General features: G+C 46.5%; 1 protein-coding gene across 1 annotated transcript; it reads right to left on the reverse strand.

Annotated features, from left to right (window-relative positions):
* Positions 1–2,433: 2,433 nt before the first annotated feature.
* Positions 2,434–17,856, reverse strand: GABRQ (gamma-aminobutyric acid type A receptor subunit theta). Its single transcript, XM_006059661.4, has 9 exons — positions 17,411–17,856; positions 15,390–15,478; positions 10,405–10,472; positions 8,853–9,073; positions 7,594–7,676; positions 6,986–7,123; positions 6,298–6,450; positions 4,493–4,729; positions 2,434–3,817 (listed from the first exon to the last, which is right to left on the reverse strand). The coding sequence occupies exons 1-9, from the start codon at positions 17,557–17,559 to the stop codon at positions 3,027–3,029; spliced, it is 1,929 nt and encodes a 642-aa protein (XP_006059723.1). The 5' UTR covers positions 17,560–17,856; the 3' UTR covers positions 2,434–3,026.
* Between the last annotated feature and the right edge of the window lie 5,194 nt (positions 17,857–23,050).

Here is a 23,050-nt window from a genome sequence, read left to right on the forward strand (position 1 = left end):
CCCAGACTAAGCTAGACCCTTCCCTCTGCCCAAGCTCCAAATTCTCTATCACCACAACACTCTGTGATTAGCTGGGCTGAGAAAGCCTCCATGGGCTGAGCCCCAGGAGCACCCTGCCAGATGCCCTGACTTCCAGAGTTACTTGGTGTGAGGTGAGGAATTGGGAGGGGATGTAGGCAGCTGGAGGCAGCGAAGGGTGGGGCTCAATTACCATGCAGACGATAGAACATGCACAGAAGAGGACAGGGGGAGATCTGGCAATGCACAGGCTAAAACGACCAAGTCAATGGCAAACTCAAATGTTCAAGTTTCTGGAAAGGTGTCATTGCCAAACCTCTGCTTCACCTGGACACATACTCGCACACTGTGAGTCACAGTAGTTCAACTGCTCTCATTGCAGCACACTAGGGCCAGGTATTCTTTCTTAAGGTATAATAAGATCTAAGATCTATAAGGTACATGGATCTATGGAGATATTTACAACTGGGCTCTCTGCCCATGCTCTGAAGCCTTCCTGAGCATTTCTGCCAGATACATCTTAAATCCTTCTTTTTTTGTCCTCACTGCTCCAATCTATCTGTATGATCTCCCATCCCAAATGAACTGCTCGCCTCCTGCAGGGGTCAAAGGCACTCCTGGGTACTGGAAACCCCAATTGAAATCAATCAACCAATGTTTAAGCCCCAGAAAGCAAGCCTTTCAAATAGCCATGATGGGAGCTTCTGATGTGAGGTCACTGCTCATCCCCCCACCTCTCTGCGAGGGGTGTCCAAAAAGAAAGAGGCTATCTTAAACATTCTGGTGGCATCTTTCTTGTTTTTAGCTGTCTCACAAGATGTGTGTGTGTGTGTGTGTGTGTGTCTGTATGCAGATATGAGGGTAAACGTGTGATGCTGCATGTGAACATACATGTGTGTGGCTGTGTTTGTGGACTATCTGTGTGTGTATATATGTACAGACTGCTGAGCATTTCCTACTTCAAGGCACTAAATGATCACTTCCTGAGACTACATTCACATTTTCTGCCTCTTCCATCCAGGAGACAGGAGTGTATGGGAACCGGGAGACCCTGCTCCCTGGGACAAGGGAATTGGAAAGAAACATTCAGTTAAGTAGCCTGGTCAGATATACGCCCCCACCCCTGATGTGGGAAAAGACCAAGAGAATTCTGGTGGTTCTAGAAGGGCCACCTACAGGGAATATATATGCTGTCAGGTGTATTTCCTTTCACACCCATTTCAGATAAATAAACATAGCTTATAAATACACATACATAAGTCATAAGTTTACACACTCTTTCATAGGGGTGCACACACATTTGCATCTACATGTTGTTATATATACAATCTTAAACACACCAATATAGACTTACACTGACATACATAGAACTATACAGCTTATCAAGTGATTGTATGTGCATGCAGAACTAAACTGATGCAGACACACACCCAGGTATACACAGAAACACAAATATAGGAACACAGTTAACAGTGTAAGTGGCTGAGGGGCTGCAGGAGAGGCTGCCTACATAGGAAGGAGGGACATCAGCTGAGTGTTTCACCAGTCTTGCTCCCCCACCTCCTGCATCAATGAAGTGGAGCTGCTTGGCAAGTTGGCCTGCAGCCTACTGCCCTCTTCTCTTAGGAGCCCACTGGGTAAGCAGTGCCCATGTTCAGCGTGCTCACTTCACACCTATTGGCTGGTCATTGGCTTCTTTCTGCAGCTCCAGGTGCTGTAGAATGAGGTCTGATGCCCGGCACATAAGCAGAACCGGATGGAACAAACCGTTTTGTAAAAGAGAGGGGCAAGAGGGGAGAGCCTCTGCTGACAGAGTTAAGAGGACAAGAAGAAGGAAGAGCAAGTGGGATGACTCCACCCCTCATTGGATGCATGCCCTCAAGCATGGTACATAAATTCCATTTTTCCCCTCAGAACACTGGAGACAATGTGCTTTGCCTTCCCTGCCTGACAGGACTCTTGTGAGAGTTCGGCAATCTGATGTGTGGGTGAGCTTGTTGACACTTACTATGCACTAAACAAAGAGAAATAATTATTATCTAGACTCACAATAGTTGTTCATCTGCTATTCTAGATTAGATGGTGAACTTTCCTAACCCTAGTCTTCATTCACCAAGTTCTTGTACCATGTCTAGTGATGATCAACTCAGAATCTGACCAGACAGATATACTAAGTCCCTATCATCAAGCATTTTGAAGCAGAAACATAGACAAGAGAAGTTTAAATCCTTCCAAAGATGCTGGCTCAATCTGAGTGATCGCCAATCCAGCATCATCATGCTCTGCAAGCTCCTGCTGGAAGCATGCTCTGTCACTTATCCTGACATCTCACTCAGCACCCCTACCCACCCACCCTGCACCAGAACGGTACAAATGCAACAGGTTCAAAATGCAACAGAAAAAATAGTGGGGAAAAGGCACTTTCAGAATCCCCAAGTTCCCTAGAGCCACCACCTGCACTTGCAAGAGATGGCTAGCCCTTCTACAACCCAGTTTGGCTTTCTCTTATGAAACCCTAAGCAGAGGGTGAGCAAGGACCATAATCACTAGGAAGGGGGAAAAACAAAACAAAACAGAAGAAAAAACTAATGAAAAAGAAAATTCAACACTTCAGTGGGACAGAAAAGTCCCCAGAAATGTTTTTGTACACAGGGCTCAGATCCTTCCTGTCCTCCATTTTGGCTCCTCTCTGTCCTGTAAACATTTCCAGGTGGCTTTTCTGTCTTACTTAGGTGTTAGAAGTCATTGACAATGTGATAGTCTTCAGAAGGAAAGGAAATTCAGTGTGTTCTTTACCTCAAACTCCTCTTCAATCCCTTCCCTTCTGGCCAGAATACATCCTTTTCAACTACTTCTCACATCATATTTATAAAGAAAAAGGTGGAATGGACTCAAATGCCCAATAACTATAAAGTAAAATGAAGACAGAAAAGAAGGCAAAATGGAACAAAAAGGAACTACGAAAGGGGCACAGCACAGTGTCCCTGCCACTTGGGGACACTAGGGAACTAATAGATATGATACACCCAGTACACAATGTTGAACACCACAAAGGCAAGAGGGAAGAGGAGCCGGGAGCATTGGTCAGCCTTAGGGATGTAGTCAGGGTCAAAGAAATCAGAGGAGAACCCTTTACTGAAGGAGCAGCCAGGGCTTGGGGGGAAACTGTTATCAGACTCCGAGTTGCTTTCCTTATCTCCATCAAAGGCCATAAAATTATCACTATGGAGGCTTCGGGTACTGTCAACTTTACGCTTGAGTTGCTCCTCAAGGTCAGGGTAGCCGCTCTCAACTGTGACTTCATCAGGTAAGCTATGGATATCACCAAGGGTGTTACAGATCTCCTGAAGCTCATAGGTTGCTTCTTGCACACGCCTCTGGCCATGGACAAGCAGACGCTTCTTGCTGGGGCCATTGTCTTCACTCTCATCGGAGTCAGAGCTCTCTTCAGGGTCTTCTTCTGGGTCATGGGTCTCAGCACGGTTGCGGATTTCGGCGGGAACAACACTGTTATCAACATCAATACCATTAACTCGAATGCCGTCATCGTGCACCACCTGCTCTGAGGTGGACGGGAGATCACTCAGGCTTTCTGTGGTGGCCAGCGAGGCCCCATCAGAGAGAGAGGACAGCGAACTGAGGCTTTCTGAGGAGGCCAGTGGTGCCTCCTTTGTGAGGGAGGCCAAAGAGCCAAGACTTTCTGGGCTTGCTAGGCCGGCCCACCATGGGCTAGAGGGAGGAGAGTCAGTTTCATCTTCTAGGTTAACCCGGTCATTGAATGCTGTATGAACAACCACTTTTGGGGAGGGAGGAGAGGAAGGACTTTCCTCGTCAGCACGATTGATGGGCTCGTCCACTGGGTAAACTGCCTCTTCTTCCCAGCATCTCTTGTGCGCATGGTGCTGAGGAACAGGACCAAGAGGCTGTTAGCATATACAAGGCTGTTAGCATCGAGAGCTTATGCTGCCCACTCTGGAGTGCTGTGTAGTGAGCAGAGGCAAGACCTGCTCAGGCAGGTGGGTGTGGGCTCCCTGTGAAGCAGGGACACTAACACACTGCCAGCAGCAAAAGACTCAGCATGGCTTTTGGAGTCAGAAGAGCAGAGGAAGGAGAGGTAGGTCAGCCTCTCTGGTATCTCTTCCTTGCAGCTTCCCTGTGTTCCCTTTGACCTTCTGGCTCCACGGCCTACCCTGTGAAGCATGCTGAGTAGACCAGATCTGAAGCCCAAAGGTCTGGGGAAGTCTATCTCTGCCACTTGTTAGCCTTGTGACCTTGGACAATAACTCAACCTATAAAGGAGTGATAATAAATTGTTCTACTTCTGTCTTATCGTGTGTGTGTGTGTGTGTGTGTGTGTGTATTGTGTGAAGATGAAAGGAGCTAAGAAATACAAAAGGTTCAAGTGCTAATCTTTGGTTTAAGAGGTGCTCAAGAAAAGTGGATTGTCATTCAAAAAGCCAAACCTGCTCTGCCTCTCGGTAGCGGTAGCGCTCCATAACTCTTAGGGCTCTTCTGAGTTGCCTCTGAGAATGCCGGGATCCTCTTCGGTTGTAGAAAAGGTAGTTGATGTAGACATACTCCACCAAGGACAAGAACACGAAGAAGAAGCATACGACCATATAGATGTCGATGGCCTTGATACAGGAAAATTGGGGGAATTGATCCCGCAGATGTGAGTTGATGGAGTTCAGGATGAGCATTGAAGTCAAACCTATAAACAACACAGCACAGAGTTAGTCCCCTCAGGAGGCTGAAGTTCTTGCACAAGCCATCAGGCCCACATCCCACTGGAAGGGAGCAAAGGCCATCTCTGAGTTCAGGAGGGCCCTCAGCAAAAGGCATTTAGCTTTCCTGGCTTAAGACCTTGGCTCAATTGCCCTTTTAGCTTCTTCACCCCCATCTTTAGGCCCAGCCTGTACTTCAACAGTTCAGTGACTATTGTTCTTGGGTCAAGTCAAGAATCTCCAGCCATGGTTCATAGTGAGTTACACATCTAGCCCCATTTTACCCTATGATGCTCCTTCCCTTTTTTGCCTCCTAGTATATAGGCTTTCCTGTAATCCATCTCTCAGAAGGTTTGGTGAGCCCTAAAATATTGCACAAATATAAAGGTTTAGCATACTGTGTGCTCCTAAAGAAGAAGGCTAACAAGTCTGCCCCAAAGATGGTGAAGGAGAAAGCAGACCAGAGTGTGGGATAGACAGGCATTCTGAAGAGTGGAACCAAATATATTTGGGAGCTTAGGCCCCTCCTTGGTATTGCTCAGAAGTCTTCAATGCTCCCCGTTGTTTAGACATGAAGTTCCAACTGCTTAAAGTGGAATTTGAAGTTATTCCCAAATCAGCCCAGGCTTTCTTCCTGATACTCTCCCCACTTCCCCAGTTTGTGCCCCAGGTGAAAGTGTGAAAGTTGCTCAGTCATGTCTGACTCTTTGTGACCCCATGGATTATACAGTCTGTGGTATTTTCCAGACCAGAATACTGGAGTGGGTAGCCTTTCCCTTCTCCAGGGGATCTTCCCAACCCAGGGATCAAACCCAGGTCTTTCACATCGCAGGCAGATTCTTCACCAGCTAAGCCACAAGGGAAGCCCAAGCATACTGGAGTGGGTAGTCTATCCCTTCTCCAGAGGATCTTCCTGACCTAGGAATCAAACTGGGGTCTCCTGCATTGTAGGCAGATTCTTTACCAACTGAGCTACCAGGGAAGCCCTAAGTACCCTTCAGTTTACCCTTTACCTGTAATCAAGCTACTTCCTCTTTCAGGGAATTCTGAGACTTATGTCTCTGCCTCCTGGAAGTCTTCAAAACACAGGTTGAGCAGTACTTTTCTACTGCAGTTATAGCCAAGAAGACCCAGGTCATTTCTTCTTCTGGACTCTGACTGTGTGTATCTCAGCCTTTTATTAGACATTTGTCAAGGGCAGTTCATCTAGAAGCCCTCTGCTGCTTCACAGGCATTTTGATATGCTTCTTAATCAGTGTTTATTGAGTTCCATTTCTAATGTAAATTTGTGACTTATCCATTCATATATGTATCTAGCAAATAGAAATTCTGATAGTTTGGACTGAACATATCAAGATCCCAACCCTGATGTTTTTTTGCATCTGTATCCAATGTTGGTCTCTCTTCTGGGGGTTGGCTGGGCACCTGTACAGATGCCTGTTAGTCAGGCTCCATCTTGTTCCCTTGCCTGTGCAGTCACACACTGCTCCTTACTCTCAGCTTTTTTCTGAGCAAGATGAGCCAAGTTCTTTCCTGAGATGGGGACAGGACTTACCGACTGTCACCCTGGCTGCAGAAGATTCATAGTTCATCCAAAATGATATCCAAGAAACAACAGTGGTAAGGACGCTGGGCCAATAGATCTGCACAAGGTAACTGGTGACTTCCCTTTTGACCAGGAACCTCAGGATCAGGCGCACATAGGAACCTGGCCAGGAGACAGACTGATATTAGGGTGGCAGGGCTGAGGGGATTTTCAGGGTGAAGTACAGGATGGTTGAGGGGAAACCAATGGCCACTTCAGCCTCTACTATCCCAGCCTGGGCAGTCTGCAGACCTGACCCCTTTTGCTGCCTTAAGGCCAGTGACGATGGCACATTTTAGTAGGCCCATGTGGCACAGCAAGTCTGCTATCTCTTCCTTCCTTCCTCAGTTGCTCCATGTCAACTGAAGTTGAAATGGGAGAGAGAAGATATTTCAAAGGTGCCACAGATGGAGCAGCTGGCCCTGAAAGGAGGCCTGTGGAGTGTCAAACACAGCCAAGTGCTGCTGCACTCATTTCCTCACTGGCAGAATGTAAGCCTCTGGGACTTCCTGAAGGGGGCTTTGCAAGGTGTCCAGAACAAGAAGAGAATAGGAAAGAAAGCAGAAGAGATTCTAGAGGTCAAAGGCAGAGGTCACCAGGAGTTCCCTAGCATACAAAAGAGACAATAAGCAGGAGAGAAGGAGGGGGTCAGACCCACCTGTGTAGAAAAACACCTCTTTGGTACTGATCGTCTTTCCCAGGAAGCTGAACTGAGGGATGTGAAGCTTCTCTGTCCCCTGGACGGCATTCCCACTGCCTTCCCAGTAGAGCAGGATGTCGTCAACTGTGTAGCCATCTACAGGGGCAAAGCGAGCAGAGTCAAAGGAAGCAGGCACAGGTGCTTTCATACCAGAGGAGTTTGTGAAAACCAAAGGATAGCTGGAACCTGCAGTTTGCAGTTTTGTGGGTCTGATCCTGGGGCAGCGGGGCACATGAAAAGAGAACTTTCAGTCTGGAGTTTCTTATCCAGGAAGGAAAGCAGAGTAGACAGACGTGCCATGAGCTTGTGCACAAATTCCCCAGAGCATGGCACATTCCCATATGGGACTATTTCCATCCAAAGGCCACCTTCTCCCAGATGCCATATATATATACACCCCTGTCTGTCTGTCCATCTGTCTGTTTATCTATCTATCTACCTAGGAGAGAAAAGGTGGGGAGGGAGTAGGGGACATATGCAGTCCCTCTCACTGTCAAGTGCACCCTTGGTTTCCTCATGGCCCCACACCCAGGAAGGGAAGAAGGGGCCATGGGAGACAAACGTACAGCTCTCCACTTCCAGCTTGCAGGTCTGCTTGTCCAGAGGGAATTTTTCCAGATTCATGGAACAAGCTGCTGTGGTGGTGAGCCTGCAAAGGAAAAGCAAAAGAAAGAGGAAAGTGAGTCCAGCCCAGGCAAGTAACTGTTCCTGAGAAAACTGCAGGGCTGGAGTGGGGAGAGGTACCCCAAGGACTGGCCCACACTGCCTACATTAAAGCTGGGTTCTCCTCTTCCTTTCTTGTTTCCTTCTCTCTCTTCCCCTCCCTTCCTTCCCTCCAGAGGAAAGATGAGTTACAGTAAAGATGAGTTGTGTAAGGAGGAGAGAGGAAATCTATATGTGACAAAGAAACCAAAAAGTGGTGTAGGACTAATAGAGATGAGAACAGATGTATGGCATGTCAGAAAACCTTGGGGTGTCAGAATGGGAAGGACCCTGGAGGAAACTGAATGCAGAGTCGGAAAGGGGACTTTCTTGCTGAAGAAGCAGCAAGCCTGTTAGGAAACCACGACACTGAAGCAGCTGAAGTGCTGGATCTGATTATGTGGTGTGCACACACTGATGTGAGCAGCGACCCAGACCCACCTTTGGCTATGAGAACTGCCCCTGCAGCACATCCATCTCTGTGCATCTGCTTATGAGTGTCCTAGGGCTTAGCAAATGCCAGTGAGTGTAAATGGGCAGGAGGGATTAATATCTCTGAGGTTAGCTATGGAATGAGGCTTCAATTGCCATGTGGGAAGTCCTATAGAAAAATCTGAGGAGGGATCTTGGAAGACCTGGGGCCATGGGAGAAGGGACCAGTGGGGAAGAGGATTTACAAAAGCTTTCTGCAGCCCCAGCTGGGAGCCTCCGGACCCCTCTTTGTCCTGCTCTTCCCAGGTGCCACGCTTGTCTCTTTCAACTCTTAAAGTGATTTTCATTTTGTACAGTAGGTGGTGTGTGTGTGTGTGTGTATGTGTGTGTAAAAGAGCTATACCCTAGTAGCTACCTGTTGTAGAAATTTTCTGAGATAAATTTATCTCTTACACTTGTCTTACAAGATGGTTTGTAAGAGATGAGGCTGTGAGGAGGGCTTTGGTGACCATCTATTATGTTACAAATAGACCAGTGGGGCGTTCCAGTGTCCATACATTCTGTTTGTACAAAGCTATAGGCAGTAGATGCACAACTGAGCACCCCTGGGCTCCCTGGATGCTGCATAATATATGACCAAAGGCAGAGATCAGTCCTGCCAGGGTGATCCTCAGGTCCCTGGGGAACTCACCGTATGCCATACCGCACGGTTCCATCTGGGTGAAGCTGAAACACGCGGTTTTCCACAGTTGTATCATGAACAAAAGCCTCCTTGCTATTTAGAAAGTAGCAGTCAGGGACCCACAACTTCTCAAACAGCCGATAGTCCAGGGTCAAGTTCAGGTTGGTCTCATGATACGCTAAACGTGGATCTTTCCAGGTCTGATGAAAAAACATCGTAATGGTATAGTCCTGAGGAGAGAAAGATAAATCCCAGTTGTAAGTGGGGTTGTTCAGCTTTTGGTCCTCTGAGCTTGTGTGTGTGTGTGTGTGCATGCAGGTATATGAAATTTATCCTAAATATAGACAAGTAATGAAACATTTAAGAATGTTCAATGTTAGGGATAATAAAATGAGCTCCATATAATTAAAATTCAGGTTAAGAAATACAATGTTCCCAATAACTTTCAAGCTTCAGTGTATCCCCTGCAGATCATATTTCCCACATCTCCTAGGAGCAATGCATTATCTTAACTTTTAATGGTAATAATTTTGCTTTTTACATTTTTTCTCCATGTTTTCCTAAGTTTTATTGCCTATGCATTTCTAAGAAATGTATTGCTTACTTGGACTTATTTAAAATTTTTTTTCTGAAAGAAATCACACTCTCTGTGTTCATAGCTTGCTTCTATCACTCAACATTGTGCTTGTGTGTTTGTTCAGCTTGATGTTGATAATTAAAATTTGTTCACTTGTATTGCTGGATAATATTGCCTTATATGAATATACTATGTATATTACTATGTGATGACACCATACATACCAAAATCACAATGAAATAAGAACTATGAAGCCAAAGTTCCAGTTTATATCCCCACTAACTGCAGATGAGAGTTCCCAGTGCTCCTACCTTGCCAATATTGGTTTTGTCTGACTTTTGACTTTTTGCTGGTGCAGCAGGTATGTAATGGGTTCTCACTGTGGTCTTATTTTGCATTTCACTGAATAATAATAAAGTCAAATATCATTTCATAAGTTTATCTGCTACTTGGATTTCTTCACAAAAGTGAAATTCCTGTTTGTATTTTCTGATCATTTTTCTATTGTTTTAAAATATTCTTATTAATTCACAGGAATTATGTGTATTTTCAATACCAGTCATTTGTGTTGCAAATATCATAGTCCAATCTGAGTTTTCCTTTCAAACTTTTCATATTGGTTTTGTTTCTTTTACAAAGCTGAAGTGCCAAAAGTTTTGGCTAAAGAGAATATTATTATAGTTGAAGTTACCAGTATTTATTTTTATAATATGTGTTTTCTGTGTCTTTTTAAAAAACTCCTTACCTATCTCAAAGACACTAAAACAATATCTTATATTTTAAAAGCTTCATAGGTCTTTCACTTTTAGATCTATAATACATCTGGATTTATTTTTCATTTCAGGTGGTTGTAGTTTCTGAAACCTATTATATTCCTCCATGTGGGCTCTGCTGCAGGTCATAACAACAGGAGTTCGCTTATGACCCTGCTCCTTGTCTCATGTACCTGGTCCCCCGCCCCAAGGCTGGAGCTGACACACTTACCATAGTCACTTCTGAGATCTGTTCAATACTGGAGACATAGATAGACACTCCCACTGGCACAGGGGTGCCTACAATACAGGAAGACACTATTACATTCAAGGTAGGAAAAAGGGTAAAAAACTGCCTGCGTTTGAACCTCATTTTGGCACTTACTAGCTATGTGACCTTGAAAAAGTTACCTAACCTCTCTGAGCCTCAGTTTCCTCAGAATGGGGATAATGATAGTACTTAGCTCATAGTTAATGCAAGCCAAGCACTTAGAGAAAGGCTTGGCTCACAGTGTGCTGAAAAGAAAGGGTCAGGCCAAAATAAAGAAAAAATAAGGGGATGAAGCACTCTTTTTCTAAATGTTTTCTGGATAAAAACTCAAGAACAATGAAACCCAAAACAAGATATATGCTGTGCATGAGCATATTTGTGTGAGTTCATGTGAATGTGTCTATGTGTGAGTGAATGTGTGTCTTCGTGTGAATGAATAAATGTGTGAGCTGTGTGCATGAGTGGATGTGATCATGTTCACAGACATGAGTAAATCTGTGCATGTATTCATGTGCAGGTGAATGTGCCAGTGTGCACATGAGTGTATGTGAGCATGCCTGTGTGTGAGAAAAATACATGAGTGTATTTGTGTACTTGAATGTGTTGTGTGGGAATAAATATGTGAACATGTGCATGTATGTAGGAATGTTGTGTGGGAGTGAATTATAAGTATGTTCCTGTGCAAATGAATGTTTGTATGTTCATGTATGAGAGAATGTGTGACTGTGAATGTATGTGAGCTTGTTAGTGTACAAGGCAATGTGTGAATATGGGTGTGTTTGTGAGCTTGTTTGTGTGTGAGTTAATTTGTAGGTGTGTTTGTATATGTGTGCATGTTAATGCATGAAAATATTCATGTGTGAGTGAATTCATGAATGTTGTTTGTGAGCATGATTGTGTGTGAGTGAATGTGTGAGCACATTTCTGGGTGAAAGAATGTGTGAATACATGTGTGTATTTGCATACATCATGTGGGAATGACTATGTAGGTTGTTTGTGTGAGCCTGTTCACTTGTTAATATATTTGTGAGCATGTCCATGTGTGAGTGAATGCATGATAATGTTTGCATGTGAAAAGTTGTTTGGGAATGTAAGTGAATTTATGGGTATGTGACTGTATGTGTGAGTGAGCATGCTCATTGTGTGCATATGTGAATACATTTGTGCATGTGACTTTGTTCATATGCAAGTGAAAAGTGTGATAAGTGATTATGCTTATACACTCACACTCATCACACTTATGAGTGTATAAGTGTGAGTTTATGTATGCATGTTGATGTGCTTGAGAAAACATTTGAACATGTCCAAGTGAGTATAGTTGAATGTGTGAGTGTTTGTGACTGTGTTTGTGTGTGAGTGAATGTGCAATTATGTTGATGTGCAAGTGAACCCATGAACATATTCATCTGTGTTTGTGTGTCACTATACACCTATGAGTGAATGCGTGAGCATGTTCCTATGTGAATGTGTTTGTGAGTTGGTAAAAATTTGGACATGTTTGTGTGTGAACATGTGTGAATGTAAGTGTCTTCATGTATGTGAATGTCAAACCATGTGTGAATATGTGTCTATGTGTGAGTGAATGAGTGATTTTGAGTGTGTTCATGTGAATGAGTACATATGTGAGGGTGTTTGTGTGTATTAATATGTAACTGTGATTGAATCCATGTATGTGTGTGTCTATGTTTCTGCCTCCTGGCTTTCTTTTTCAGGACTAGGTGTTAGCACTGCCCATTCCAATGTGATAATGAATGTGCAAATATGTCATAACTATAAAGTACTGTAGAAAAAAACATTTTTATTGTTTCCTTATTGACTCAGGACCCCCTCCACCCAGCCCCACAGCTGAACCATTATTCTATGTGTATTATATCACACTGCTGTTATGGAAACAGGAGTGAGGCTTCCAATTCAGCCTGCTGGCTTCACTGCAGGCTGACTGCCTAGAAACTAATCTAGAAAGTGCTACTGGGAATCCATGTATGAATGGCATCTGAGAAGTAAATGGGACTCTGTGTGAGGGTATAACCAACTCCAGCATTCAGGGCTATTGTGAATGATCCCTGGCAAAGTGCTTGTAGTGATAGGGGTTTCTAGAAAGGCAGTTTTTCTTTATTATAGCCTTTCAGGCTCTCTGCATGCCTTTAGAGGAGGATGAAAGCTGTGTTAGGAAGGCAACAAGCCCCAGAAGGGCGGGGCAGCCATCCCCTTGGCTAGCTCACTCTAGTGTCAAACCTGTAATCCTGGACCACTCTGTATCACTCAGGCAATCCCATCCTTTACAGCAGAATCCAGGGGATCTGAACCCTAAAGTGCCAGGGCTCTGCTTTGTCCAAAGGCTCCCAGTTAAAGGGGCAAGTGGGAACATGCAGTCCACATTCTCCTCAGCAAGCCATGAGTCCTGGCCCAGGAGTGTGACCTGAAGGAAGGGGACCTGAGATCTTTTTTTAATTTATCCACATAGAGGGAACACCTTATGGGCAAGCAGTGGTCATAATGAGAGCTTAACGAAGATACCACACCCCTACAAGCATAACAGAGGGGAACAAGAAGCTTCCAGATAAGGTGTCTAAATGCTATCTTTGGGGTGATGGTCTCAGCCTCATATCCCATTGCTGTCCCTCCTGATGGACTCAAGAAGGCAGAAAAAGTGGGGGGGGGGTGGTAACCACTTCTGTCCCTCTTGGAAACTTTGCAACCCCAACTCTACTTCCTCTCTAGTATCCATCAGAGTACCAGAGGAAGAGGAGGCAACTGAAGGAGTGTTGAAGGTGGTCCATTTATCCTTTGCTCCACACCTATGTCATGCCAAGTGACAGGCTAAGCGAAGCTGTTAGGGACCTGCTTCTGCAGCACTATGGAGTCCCACTTCTCTTGCTCAGAAAGAAGCAGCTTTGTTAACTTTCTCTGGCCCTTCCTATGTCTCCTCTTCATCTTCCTTCTCTTCTCAAGGAAGTAACATCTCCCATTTGAAGCTAACCACAGTTGGGTCATATCTGTGCGTGTGTGCCGGTGTGCAAAGCCCTGAAACTCTACTTAACTTCAGAATCTGACTTTGTGTACAGCAGGAGTGCTGGGTTACCCCCATCCCTAAACTCCCTGGCCTTGCTCTCCCTTGATTGCCCCCTCCCTCCCATAAAAGAGCCCCAGACTTGGAGCCTGTAGTGCCTCCCTCTGTCTAAATGCTAGAAGGTTCTGCCTTGTCCTTGTCCTCCCACCTTCATCTACTCTTTGGCCAAACTGGGGGCCGAGCTGCTATCAGACTCTCCAGGTCTGCATGTCCATGAAGCTTAGTGTAATCCAGGAGGTTAGACATCAGGTGTAAACAAATCCAGGTTAGCTCAAAATATGGCGGTGAGGTGCCTTGAAGATCTGTGGGTCAGGAGCACCTGACAACCCCCAGAGGTTGGTCCTTGCTCTGTTCCCTCCCCCTGGCCCTGTATGCCTGCAGAGATGGCAACCTGAAGCAGTGGGGAGAATGTGCTTGATGTACTTGAATGGCTGCTGGTCAGCCTTTGCTGAAAAACATGAGAACGATGAATGGAGGGGAAAAAAAATGCAACAGCTACACTCTTGACACCTGACATTCACTGCTTGGTGCAACTGGTCCAGTGGGGTGCTGGCTGTGCCCTAGCACTTGCCTTCTGTCCAGTCCACTCCAACTTCCCAGTCCCTAGTGTACACTCACCTTGGATCCGAGGGCTGCACCGCCTTCTGCCCTCACACTTGAAGGAAGCAAAGCAGCGAAGAGGATACCGTAAGTCAAGTGCCCCGCCCCCAAACCTTAGGGCGCCGAGCAACCGACTCAGTCTTCAAGGTAGCTCCTAGGCAGATCGCAGAGCCCCTAGTGGTCTACCACAAAGGCAATTGCTAACAGCTGTGTGCCCTCGAGGGCGGAGGCATTGTGTATTCTGAAGACCTCTATTCATACAAATGTGCTAATGTGAACATTAGCATCCATTAACCCTTTAGAGTGGGTGTCTAGTTCTACCACCTGCAGGAAGGGAAGTGCTTTCTCTGACTTATCCACCTTGCTTTTTAGCTCTTTCCTGTTTTCCTTTAAGCCAAAACGTGACTAATGTCTATTTAAGGCACCCCTCCTCTTGTCTGTACTTGGTCTAGGTTTCCTGGGCATCCCCTCAGCCAGAGAATGCTATTCCTATTCCATGCTGGTCCAGGTAGGTGCCTGTCACTTTGTGCTGTGAGATGGCCCATCTCCCTTTCAAAAGCGGGGCGGGGCGGGGGGCGGGTGAGGGGCTAGGCAACAACAACAGGAGAAATTGATGTATTGGTTTCCTGGAGTTTGTTACTACAGTTTCTTTGTCATTTCTCATCTCTGTGCTTGAGATCTGAGACCTATAGATTTTACTTAGCAGATAAGGCTATCAGAAGTTCCTAAGGTAATCAGGTGGGATTCATATGAAGTCCCATGCTGACTGCAGTGTGTGCAATAAACTGAACTTGGTGGGAGCTGAAGGCTTGGGTAGGGTGAGCAGAGGCAGCAGAACCTGGGACCCGGGTGTACGAAGTAAACTAGGCAGAGAAGACCATGCCCTTCGTTTTCAACTGGCTGAATGGGGGTAAGTGCCCAGGGTTCAAAGAATGTGTGCACAAGTGGAACGTGTGTCCTCCCCACAGATGGAGCAGAGAACTCCAGCCGGAGAAGCACACCCGGGGTGACGAGTGCCTCTGCGGCCCAGGCAATGTGCTTCAGGCTCAGGCCGATGTACAGGAGTGTGGAGGGGGCAGAGAAGTGGGAGAAATGCCGGCAGAAGAGCCACAGGCCTGGGACTTGGGGCCTGGGAATGCTCTGCTGGGGTCTCTGGAGGGTGAGGAAGGGGGGTCTGCAGAGGCAGAAGGGCCCAGTCCAGAGGAGTGCCCCTGGTCAGCTCACTGGGTGGGGCTGGCTTGCTGTGTCTCAGCTCTAGTACCTGGACGTGTCTTACCTCCAAAATTGGGCCTCAGACGGCCATCATAGTTCGACAGCACCCTGTCCAAAATCTTGTGAACTGTAGCTTCATTTGCACAATTTTTGCTGGAACAGAGAAGTCATTGGTAGGTATTGGTCATCAGTGAATGCTGCATCACTTCTCAGAAAACAAACAGCAAACAGCACCCCTGGCATCAACTCGCCGGGCCTTCTCTCCACCCGCACACATGCAGACACGTGCAGTTATTGATGCAGACATGTGCATCATACATGTACACATGTCTCCCCGCTCCCTTCCCTTCCTCCAGTGAGTCAGCCAGAAGCACAGCAGTGACGCAGACTCCTCTTTCCCCCTCCCCCTCCACAGCCTTTATCCAAAGGGTGGGGCATAAAGGCTGGCTTTTTGTTACCAGGCAGAACTGGGGGGATGGGGGGAAACTGTAGGGGAAGTGGAGAGGAGAGGGTGTGGGCAGGCGTGAGCACTCACAGAAACATATTACGTCAAGCCCCCTAAGGAGCCCCACCTTACCATCGGCCTGGATGCACGTTACCCCCTCAGTACCTCCATGAGCTGAGCCCACCAGCCTGCATCCTCCACCTCACTCACATTTCCCCTACCTAGGCTGGGGCTGGCATTTTGCTATCACGTCTATGTGAATCATGTTCTTGTGCGCCTCTGTTTCCAAGACTTGGCATGTGACGTACGGCACAGAGAGAGCCTTGCTCATGTAGCAGAGATTTATGAGCCTCGTCAATCAAACCATTTCTGATCCTTGGGTTTCAGAGCCATCCTCAAAAACACATGCATTTTTGGAGCAGGCATCTCTTTGGCTAAGCGTGTGTTTCCAGCCTAGACGTGTTTTGGGTGAGCACATGTAAATGGACCCAGAGAGCTGGCCTTTCCAGAAGTCTCTGATGCAACCTTTCAATTCACATAGTCCTTCACTGGGGCCTCTTTTCCCCCAAAGGGGCTTGTGAATGAGAATAGGCCCTGGAATCACTATAACTCTTAGTGACTATAACGCAGTGACTATGGAATGTCAGCCCCTGCAGATCTCGTGTGTGTGTGTGTGTGTGTGTGTGTGTGTGTGTGTGTTCACTAGCGCAATCTGGTATCTTGGGTTGAGGACATTGCAGAGCTTTCTGCTGGAACCTTGCCCAACTATCCCCCTCCCCTTTTTCCTCATACATGTTATTTTCTGGTTTGCCATTTGAAAAATTATTCTCAATTATCTTTTTAAAAAATCTCAATTATCTTTAATGAGAAAATTTCAAAGTGTTCACATGAATGATTTCCAAATTAAAGCAATGCATTTCTGTGTTTTAAGGACCACACGCACTACCCATATGCCAGTGTTCAGGATCTGTGGCCATCACAAACACATTTCTGTGTGATCTCCATGTAAAGGCTGACTGTTTAACATCTCTTCAGATATTTGCAGACCCAAACAAACTTGAAATCAAACACCAAATCTTCAAATGTTTAATTGGAGTCACTACAAAATTGCACCCATCTCAGGCCACATGGTTATATGTTATACAGCCACCGATCGCACTGCCTGCGGCATCGGAAAAGGTCCCTCACTGCTCAACACACACATTCACGAATACACGCACGCACCTCAGGGAATAGAGAAAAAAATCCGGACTCAAACAGGTGTCACCACAGTTTTGTGAATTTCCCATCACCCTGTACTCCCACCCTCAATCCTACAAGTGCCAAAGGGTGTGACTGGGAAAAGCTGACAGGGGCTTTGGTCCCTGGAGATGGATGGCAGATCTTGGGGGGAGGGCATCCTTCCCCCCAAGCCCCCGGGGCTGCAGTTAACAGGTGGGCTGAAGCACCAGGTCTCTATCTAGAACGGTCGCCCCTACTCTCAGCCCACCACCCTCCAGGGATCTGGAGGCTGGGCTGGCGCGCCAGGGATCGGCGAGCCCAGGTCCAAGTCTTCCCCAGCCCGCTCCGTCCAAGAGGTCCGAGGCTGCCGCCGGTCCTCTCCTGTCGCCGCCATGCCCCACCTGGCGGCTCCCGCTTACCAGTCGAAGAGGTTCAGGACGACTTCGGGCACGGTGGAGGAGAGCTCTAAGTGGAATTTCGGGGTGGAACTGAGGTCACTGCCCTCCGCGAGCCAGGTTCTGATGAGCAGCAGAAACACAGCGGCTCGCAGCATCCCTCGGATGCTCATGGCTGCGCACCCCAGGGCTTTGGAGGGCACGAGAGGCTGCGTTTCGCCGCCGCCGCCGCCGCCGGGGAATGGGACCGAGCGAGCGAGGACAGTGCGGGGCGAGAGGGAGCTGGGGGTCGCGAGGAGTCGCCTCTAAGGAGACTGCAGCGAGAGTTTAGGGAGCAGGGGGCGCAGGAGTCGGACTGGAGTCCAGAAGCCGGGCTAGTGCCCGACCAGGAGCCTTAGGACGAGCCCGGCGGCTGCAAGGTGCGCTCCGTCTGCGGCCGCTCCAGGCTGCGACTGGGCACCCAGCCCGGCGTCCGCTGGCTCCGCCCACTCCGACGGGCGCGCTAGTCGAACCAATCCGGCAGGTGCCAGAAGCCGCACAAAAAAGGCGCGCGCTCCGGCCTCCGCCCGCAGTCGGCTCACCGCCCGGCCCCCCGCCCCTTCAGGCCTCCGCAGTCTCGCCCCGCCAGTCACAGACAGGGGCGGGGCCGGCCCGGGGGAGGGGAGGAGCGTCGCTGCCGGAGGGCTGAATGCGTGTCCTCAGCCAGGCACCCGATGGGTCGTGTTTTCTCTCGGCAAAAAAAAAAAAAAAAAAAAATCAAAATGTGCGTGTTGTTTGGAAGACTGTGTGCCCAAGAGTTTTGTTTTTCGCGGTGAAGGTAGTGAAGGAATTTGCTCTCTCTGAATGTACCTTCTGACAGGGCTGCACACTTCTGGGTCCCCAGGACAGAGATCTGGGAACTGGAAGTGTTCACCGACTGGGATCACACTGAGGTGTGACGGTCCCAGAGCCAGGGCCGGCACCGTGGAAGGGGAAGGAGGCAAGGATCAGTGTTTCAAGGGATTGAATCCTTGGAGAGCCGGCGACTCCGATGCTCCTGCATTTTGGGCCCATCAGGTGGAAAAGCCAGGAATTTTGACGAGAGGGCTCTTACTCTTTCCACTACCTCACTGTCCTACGAAACAAAAGGCTCTCAGAGGATAGGAAAATTCTTCCATCCCAATCCCTTCTGTCCTTCCTATCTCAGATCCTTGAAAAAACAAGTTCAGAAAGACGTCCTTCAGAGCCGTGTACCAGGCGGGTAATTCCTAAGGCATGCCATTGAGAAGGGTTGCAATGAACATGGATGGATTCACTCATGGTTCACTCATGGTTAGCTCGGAGAAGGAAATGGCAACCCACTCCAGTATTCTTACCTGGAGGATCCCAGGGACAGAGGAGCCCGGTGGGCTGCCGTCTATGGGGTCGCACAGAGTTGGACACGACTGCAGCGACTTAGCAGCAGCAGCAGCATGGTTAGCTAGAACATTCATACAGAGATGGAGCTTTCTTCTCTTTTCTCTCAGGATTTGGTGAAGTGAGTTGGGACTATTTGTGCCCCGAAAACCTTCAGTTGCCTGGTTGGTTGGGCTCCTCTTCGCCCCGCACTGCCCACAGTCTGTCCCTTCCCGGGCAGCCTGCTGACCTCAGAAACCCAGAAGTGCCCAGTGTTGAGCATTCAGGGATGCTTCCAGCTGCTGCGCTCTTGCTGCTCTTCGGAACAGTTAAATGTAACTCTTTATCCCCACTTTCTTAACCACCTTAGAATCAAACTTTTAGAAAATGTGTTTCATAGTTTCCTGCCTTTTTTTTTTTTTTTAACGAGCAGATCACCCTCATGCCTTCCTTCCCCTTCACCCCACCACTGGAGCAAATGGTCTCCTTCCCACATGAGTGCAGAAACAAAGATGATGGGACCTATATGTCACTGACTATTACATACAGGGGAGAAGGCAAAGGAACCCCACTCCAGTACTCTTGCCTGGAAAATCCCAGGGACGGGGGAGCCTGGAAGGCTGCAGTGCATGGGGTCACTGAGGGTCGGACACGACTGAGCGACTTCACTTTCACTTTTCACTTTCATGCATTGGAGAAGTAAATGTCAACCCACTCCAGTGTTCTTGCCTGGAGAATCCCAGGGACGGGGGAGCCTGGTGGGCTGCCGTCTCTGGGGTTGCACAGAGTCCGACACGACTGAAGTGACTTAGCAGCAGCGCAGCAGTATTACATAGAGGAGTGGATCAATAAAACCCATCCTGCTGCTAGTCCGCCTGCCCTTGTTGTCTCCGATCATCCAGGAATATTATAGAGAAAATCCTTGCTTGATAAAAGTGGGAGGGTCGTTCCAGATCATTTTGTGCCACCCTCTGGAGTTTAATATGGGGAAACTGAGGCCCAGAGAAGGAAAGGGGATGGCCGCGAGGTCACATAACAGTAGATGCCCAACTACTTCCAGAATGTTTATTTATTTATTTAGTGTGATTCAGCGATGACTGGAAATTCAGGCAACCGCCAGCAGATGGGAGTAGATTTATTTAGATGCAAGTGTTCCCAGTACCCCAGAATCAAATTCCACAGGCAGCTGGTTGGTCCCTCATTTGTCAGGGGAAACAAGACTGAAGCCTGAAGTTCTATTCCTAGGCGCATTTGCGACTATGGAGACGGTCATAAAGTTGATGATGCATTCACTTTTATTTTTATTTTTTTTTTAAATTTTATTTTATTTTTAAACTTTACATAATTGTATTAGTTTTGCCAAATATCAAAATGAATCCGCCACAGGTATACATGTGGTCCCCATCCTGAACCCTCCTCCCTCCTTCCTCCCCATTCCATCCCTCTGGGTCGTCCCAGTGCACCAGCCCCAATCATCCAGTATCGTGCATCGAACCTGGACTGACAACTCGTTTCATACATGATATTTTACATGTTTCAATGCCATTCTCCCAAATCTTCCCACCCTCTCCCTCTCTCACAGAGTCCATAAGACTGATCTATACATCAGTGTCTCTTTACCTGTCTCGTACACAAGGTTATTGTTACCATCTTTCTAAATTCCATATATATGCGTTAGTATACTGTATCGGTGTTTTTCTTTCTGGCTTACTTCACTCTGTATAATAGGCTCCAGTTTCATCCACCTCATTAGAACTGGTTCAAATGTATTCTTTTTAATGGCTGAGTAATACTCCATTGTGTATATGTACCACAGCTTTCTTATCCATTCATCTGCTGATGGACATCTAGGTTGCTTCCATGTCCTGGCTATTATAAACAGTGCTGCAATGAACATTGGGGCACACGTGTCTCTTTCCCTCCTGGTTTCCTCAGTGTGTATGCCCAGCAGTGGGATTGCTGGATCATAAGGCATGTCTATTTCCAGTTTTTTAAGGAATCTCCACACTGTTCTCCATAGTGGCTGTACTAGTTTGCATTCCCACCAACAGTGGAAGAGGGTTCCCTTTTCTCCACACCCTCTCCAGCATTTATTACTTGGAGACTTTTGGATTGCAGCCATTCTGACTGGCGTGCAATGCTACCTCATAGTGGTTTTGATTTGCATTTCTCTGATAATGAGTGATGTTGAGCATCTTTTCATGTGTTTGTTAGGCATCTGTATGTCTTCTTTGGAGAAATGTCTGTTTAGTTCTTTGGCCCATTTTTTGATTGGGTCATTTATTTTTCTGGAGTTGAGCTGTAGGAGTTGCTTGTATATTCTTGAGATTAGTTGTTTGTCAGTTGCTTCATTTGCTATTATCTTCTCCCATTCTGAAGGCTGTCTTTTCACCTTGCTAATAGTTTCCTTTGATGTGCAGAAGCTTTTAAGGTTAATTAGGTCCCATTTGTTTATTTTTGCTTTTATTTCCAGTATTCTGGGAGGTGGGTCATAGAGGATCCTGCTGTGATGTATGTTGGAGAGTGTTTTGCCTATGTTCTCCTCTAGGAGTTTTATAGTTTCTGGTCTTACGTTTAGATCTTTAATCCATTTTGAGTTTATTTTTGTGTATGGTGTTAGAAAGTGTTCTAGTTTCATTCTTCTACAAGTGGTTGACCACATTTCCCAGCACCACTTGTTAAAGAGACTGTCTTTAATCCATTGTATATTCTTGCCTCCTTTGTCAAAGATAAGGTGTCCATATGTGCATGGATTTATCTCTGGGCTTTCTATTTTGTTCCATTGATCTATATTTCTGTCTTTGTGCCAGTACCATACTGTCTTGATAACTGTGGCTTTGTAGTAGAGCCTGAAGTCAGGTAGGTTGATTCCTCCAGTTCCATTCTTCTTTCTCAAGATCGCTTTGGCTATTCAAGGTTTTTTGTATTTCCATACAAATTGTGAAATTATTTGTTCTAGCTCACTTTTAGACTTTACATCCCAGAGGGTGCTCCCGTACTTCTGCTCTCCTTAGAGGTATTGCTTGGCTGAAATTTCTAACTCACAATATAAATAACCCCCCAAAAGACAAGAAATACAAAAACGACAGTGTAATCTGTACTCGTTGAGCTTTTCTCCAGTTAATTTATTAGAATATCTGTAACTATGCAGATTGAACAGACTTAAACCTGAATATTGCATGGACTTACACCTGAAGCCCACTTTGGCCACCTGATGCAAAGAACTGACTCATTGGAAAAGACCCTGATGCTGGGAAAGATTGAAGGCAGGAGGAGAAGGTGATGACAGAGGATGAGATGGTTGGATGGCATCATGGACTCGATGGACATGAGTTTGAGCAACTGAACTGAACTGAACTGAAACCTGAATATGGGACCACGATGTAGGAGAAAGAACACTGACCTGGAAGTCAGCCCATCTGGGTTCCGGTCCAGGTCTGCCACATGCAATGAATGTTTCAGTTTGGCTGGAGTGTAGGGTGTATTTGGAGTAAGATAAGGTGTAAGAGAAGTTAGAGGCAAGAGATTAGGTGAACCTGGCCTGGTGAGCACCACACACTGAGTGCACAATAAATAATTGAAGCAAGAGAGAGGGAGTTTTGGACCTAACTGTCCAAAAAAAAAAAAAAAAAGGAATTTGATTTTTATTTTAGAGTCAGCTTGTGCTTTTGAAAAGATTGTGCAAGGGAACGGCTCAATCAGAATCGTGCCTTGGAAGAATCCCTTGTAAAGGAGAAACTGGAAGGAAGAAAAACTGAAGACGATGACAGTAATTAAGATTCAATGAAACCTCAGAATTCCAATGGCATTTTTCATAGAAATACAAAAAACCATACAATTCATACAGAACCGTAAAATATCCTGAAAACCCAAAACAATACCAAAAAAGAACAAGGCTGGAGACATCACAATTCTGGATTTTAAACTATTGCAAAACTGTTGTAATCAAATAGCACGGTACTGGCATAAAAATAGAGACAGAGAACAATGAAATAAATTGAGATCCCAGAAGAAAGCCCACACCTATATGGTCAACTCATGTTGGACAAAGGAGCCAAAAAGACTCAATGGGGGAAATGAGTCTCTTCAATACATGGTGTTGGAGAAATTGGATTAAACACATGCAGAAAAATTAAATCAGATCCCATCTTGCACTACTCATAAAAATTACTTTGAAATGGTTTAAGACTTAAATTTGTTGTTCAGTCACTCAGTCATGTCTTTTTGCGACCCCATGGACTGCAGCATGCCAGGGTTCCCTGTCCATCACCAACTCCTGGAGCTTGCTCA

Source organism: Bubalus bubalis, chromosome X (assembly GCF_019923935.1).
Source record: "Bubalus bubalis isolate 160015118507 breed Murrah chromosome X, NDDB_SH_1, whole genome shotgun sequence".
Taxonomy (NCBI): Eukaryota; Metazoa; Chordata; class Mammalia; order Artiodactyla; family Bovidae; genus Bubalus; species Bubalus bubalis.

Coding starts and splice junctions, on each gene's coding strand:
- GABRQ (XM_006059661.4), bottom strand. CDS start 17,559: ATGAGCATCCGAGGGATGCTGCGAGCCGCTGTGTTTCTGCTGCTCATC. Junction 7,677..8,852: donor ACCGTGCGGTATGGCATACG/GTGAGTTCCCCA, acceptor TTTCCTTTGCAG/GCTCACCACCACAGCAGCTT. Junction 4,730..6,297: donor TGCAGCCAGGGTGACAGTCG/GTAAGTCCTGTC, acceptor TGTTGTTTATAG/GTTTGACTTCAATGCTCATC.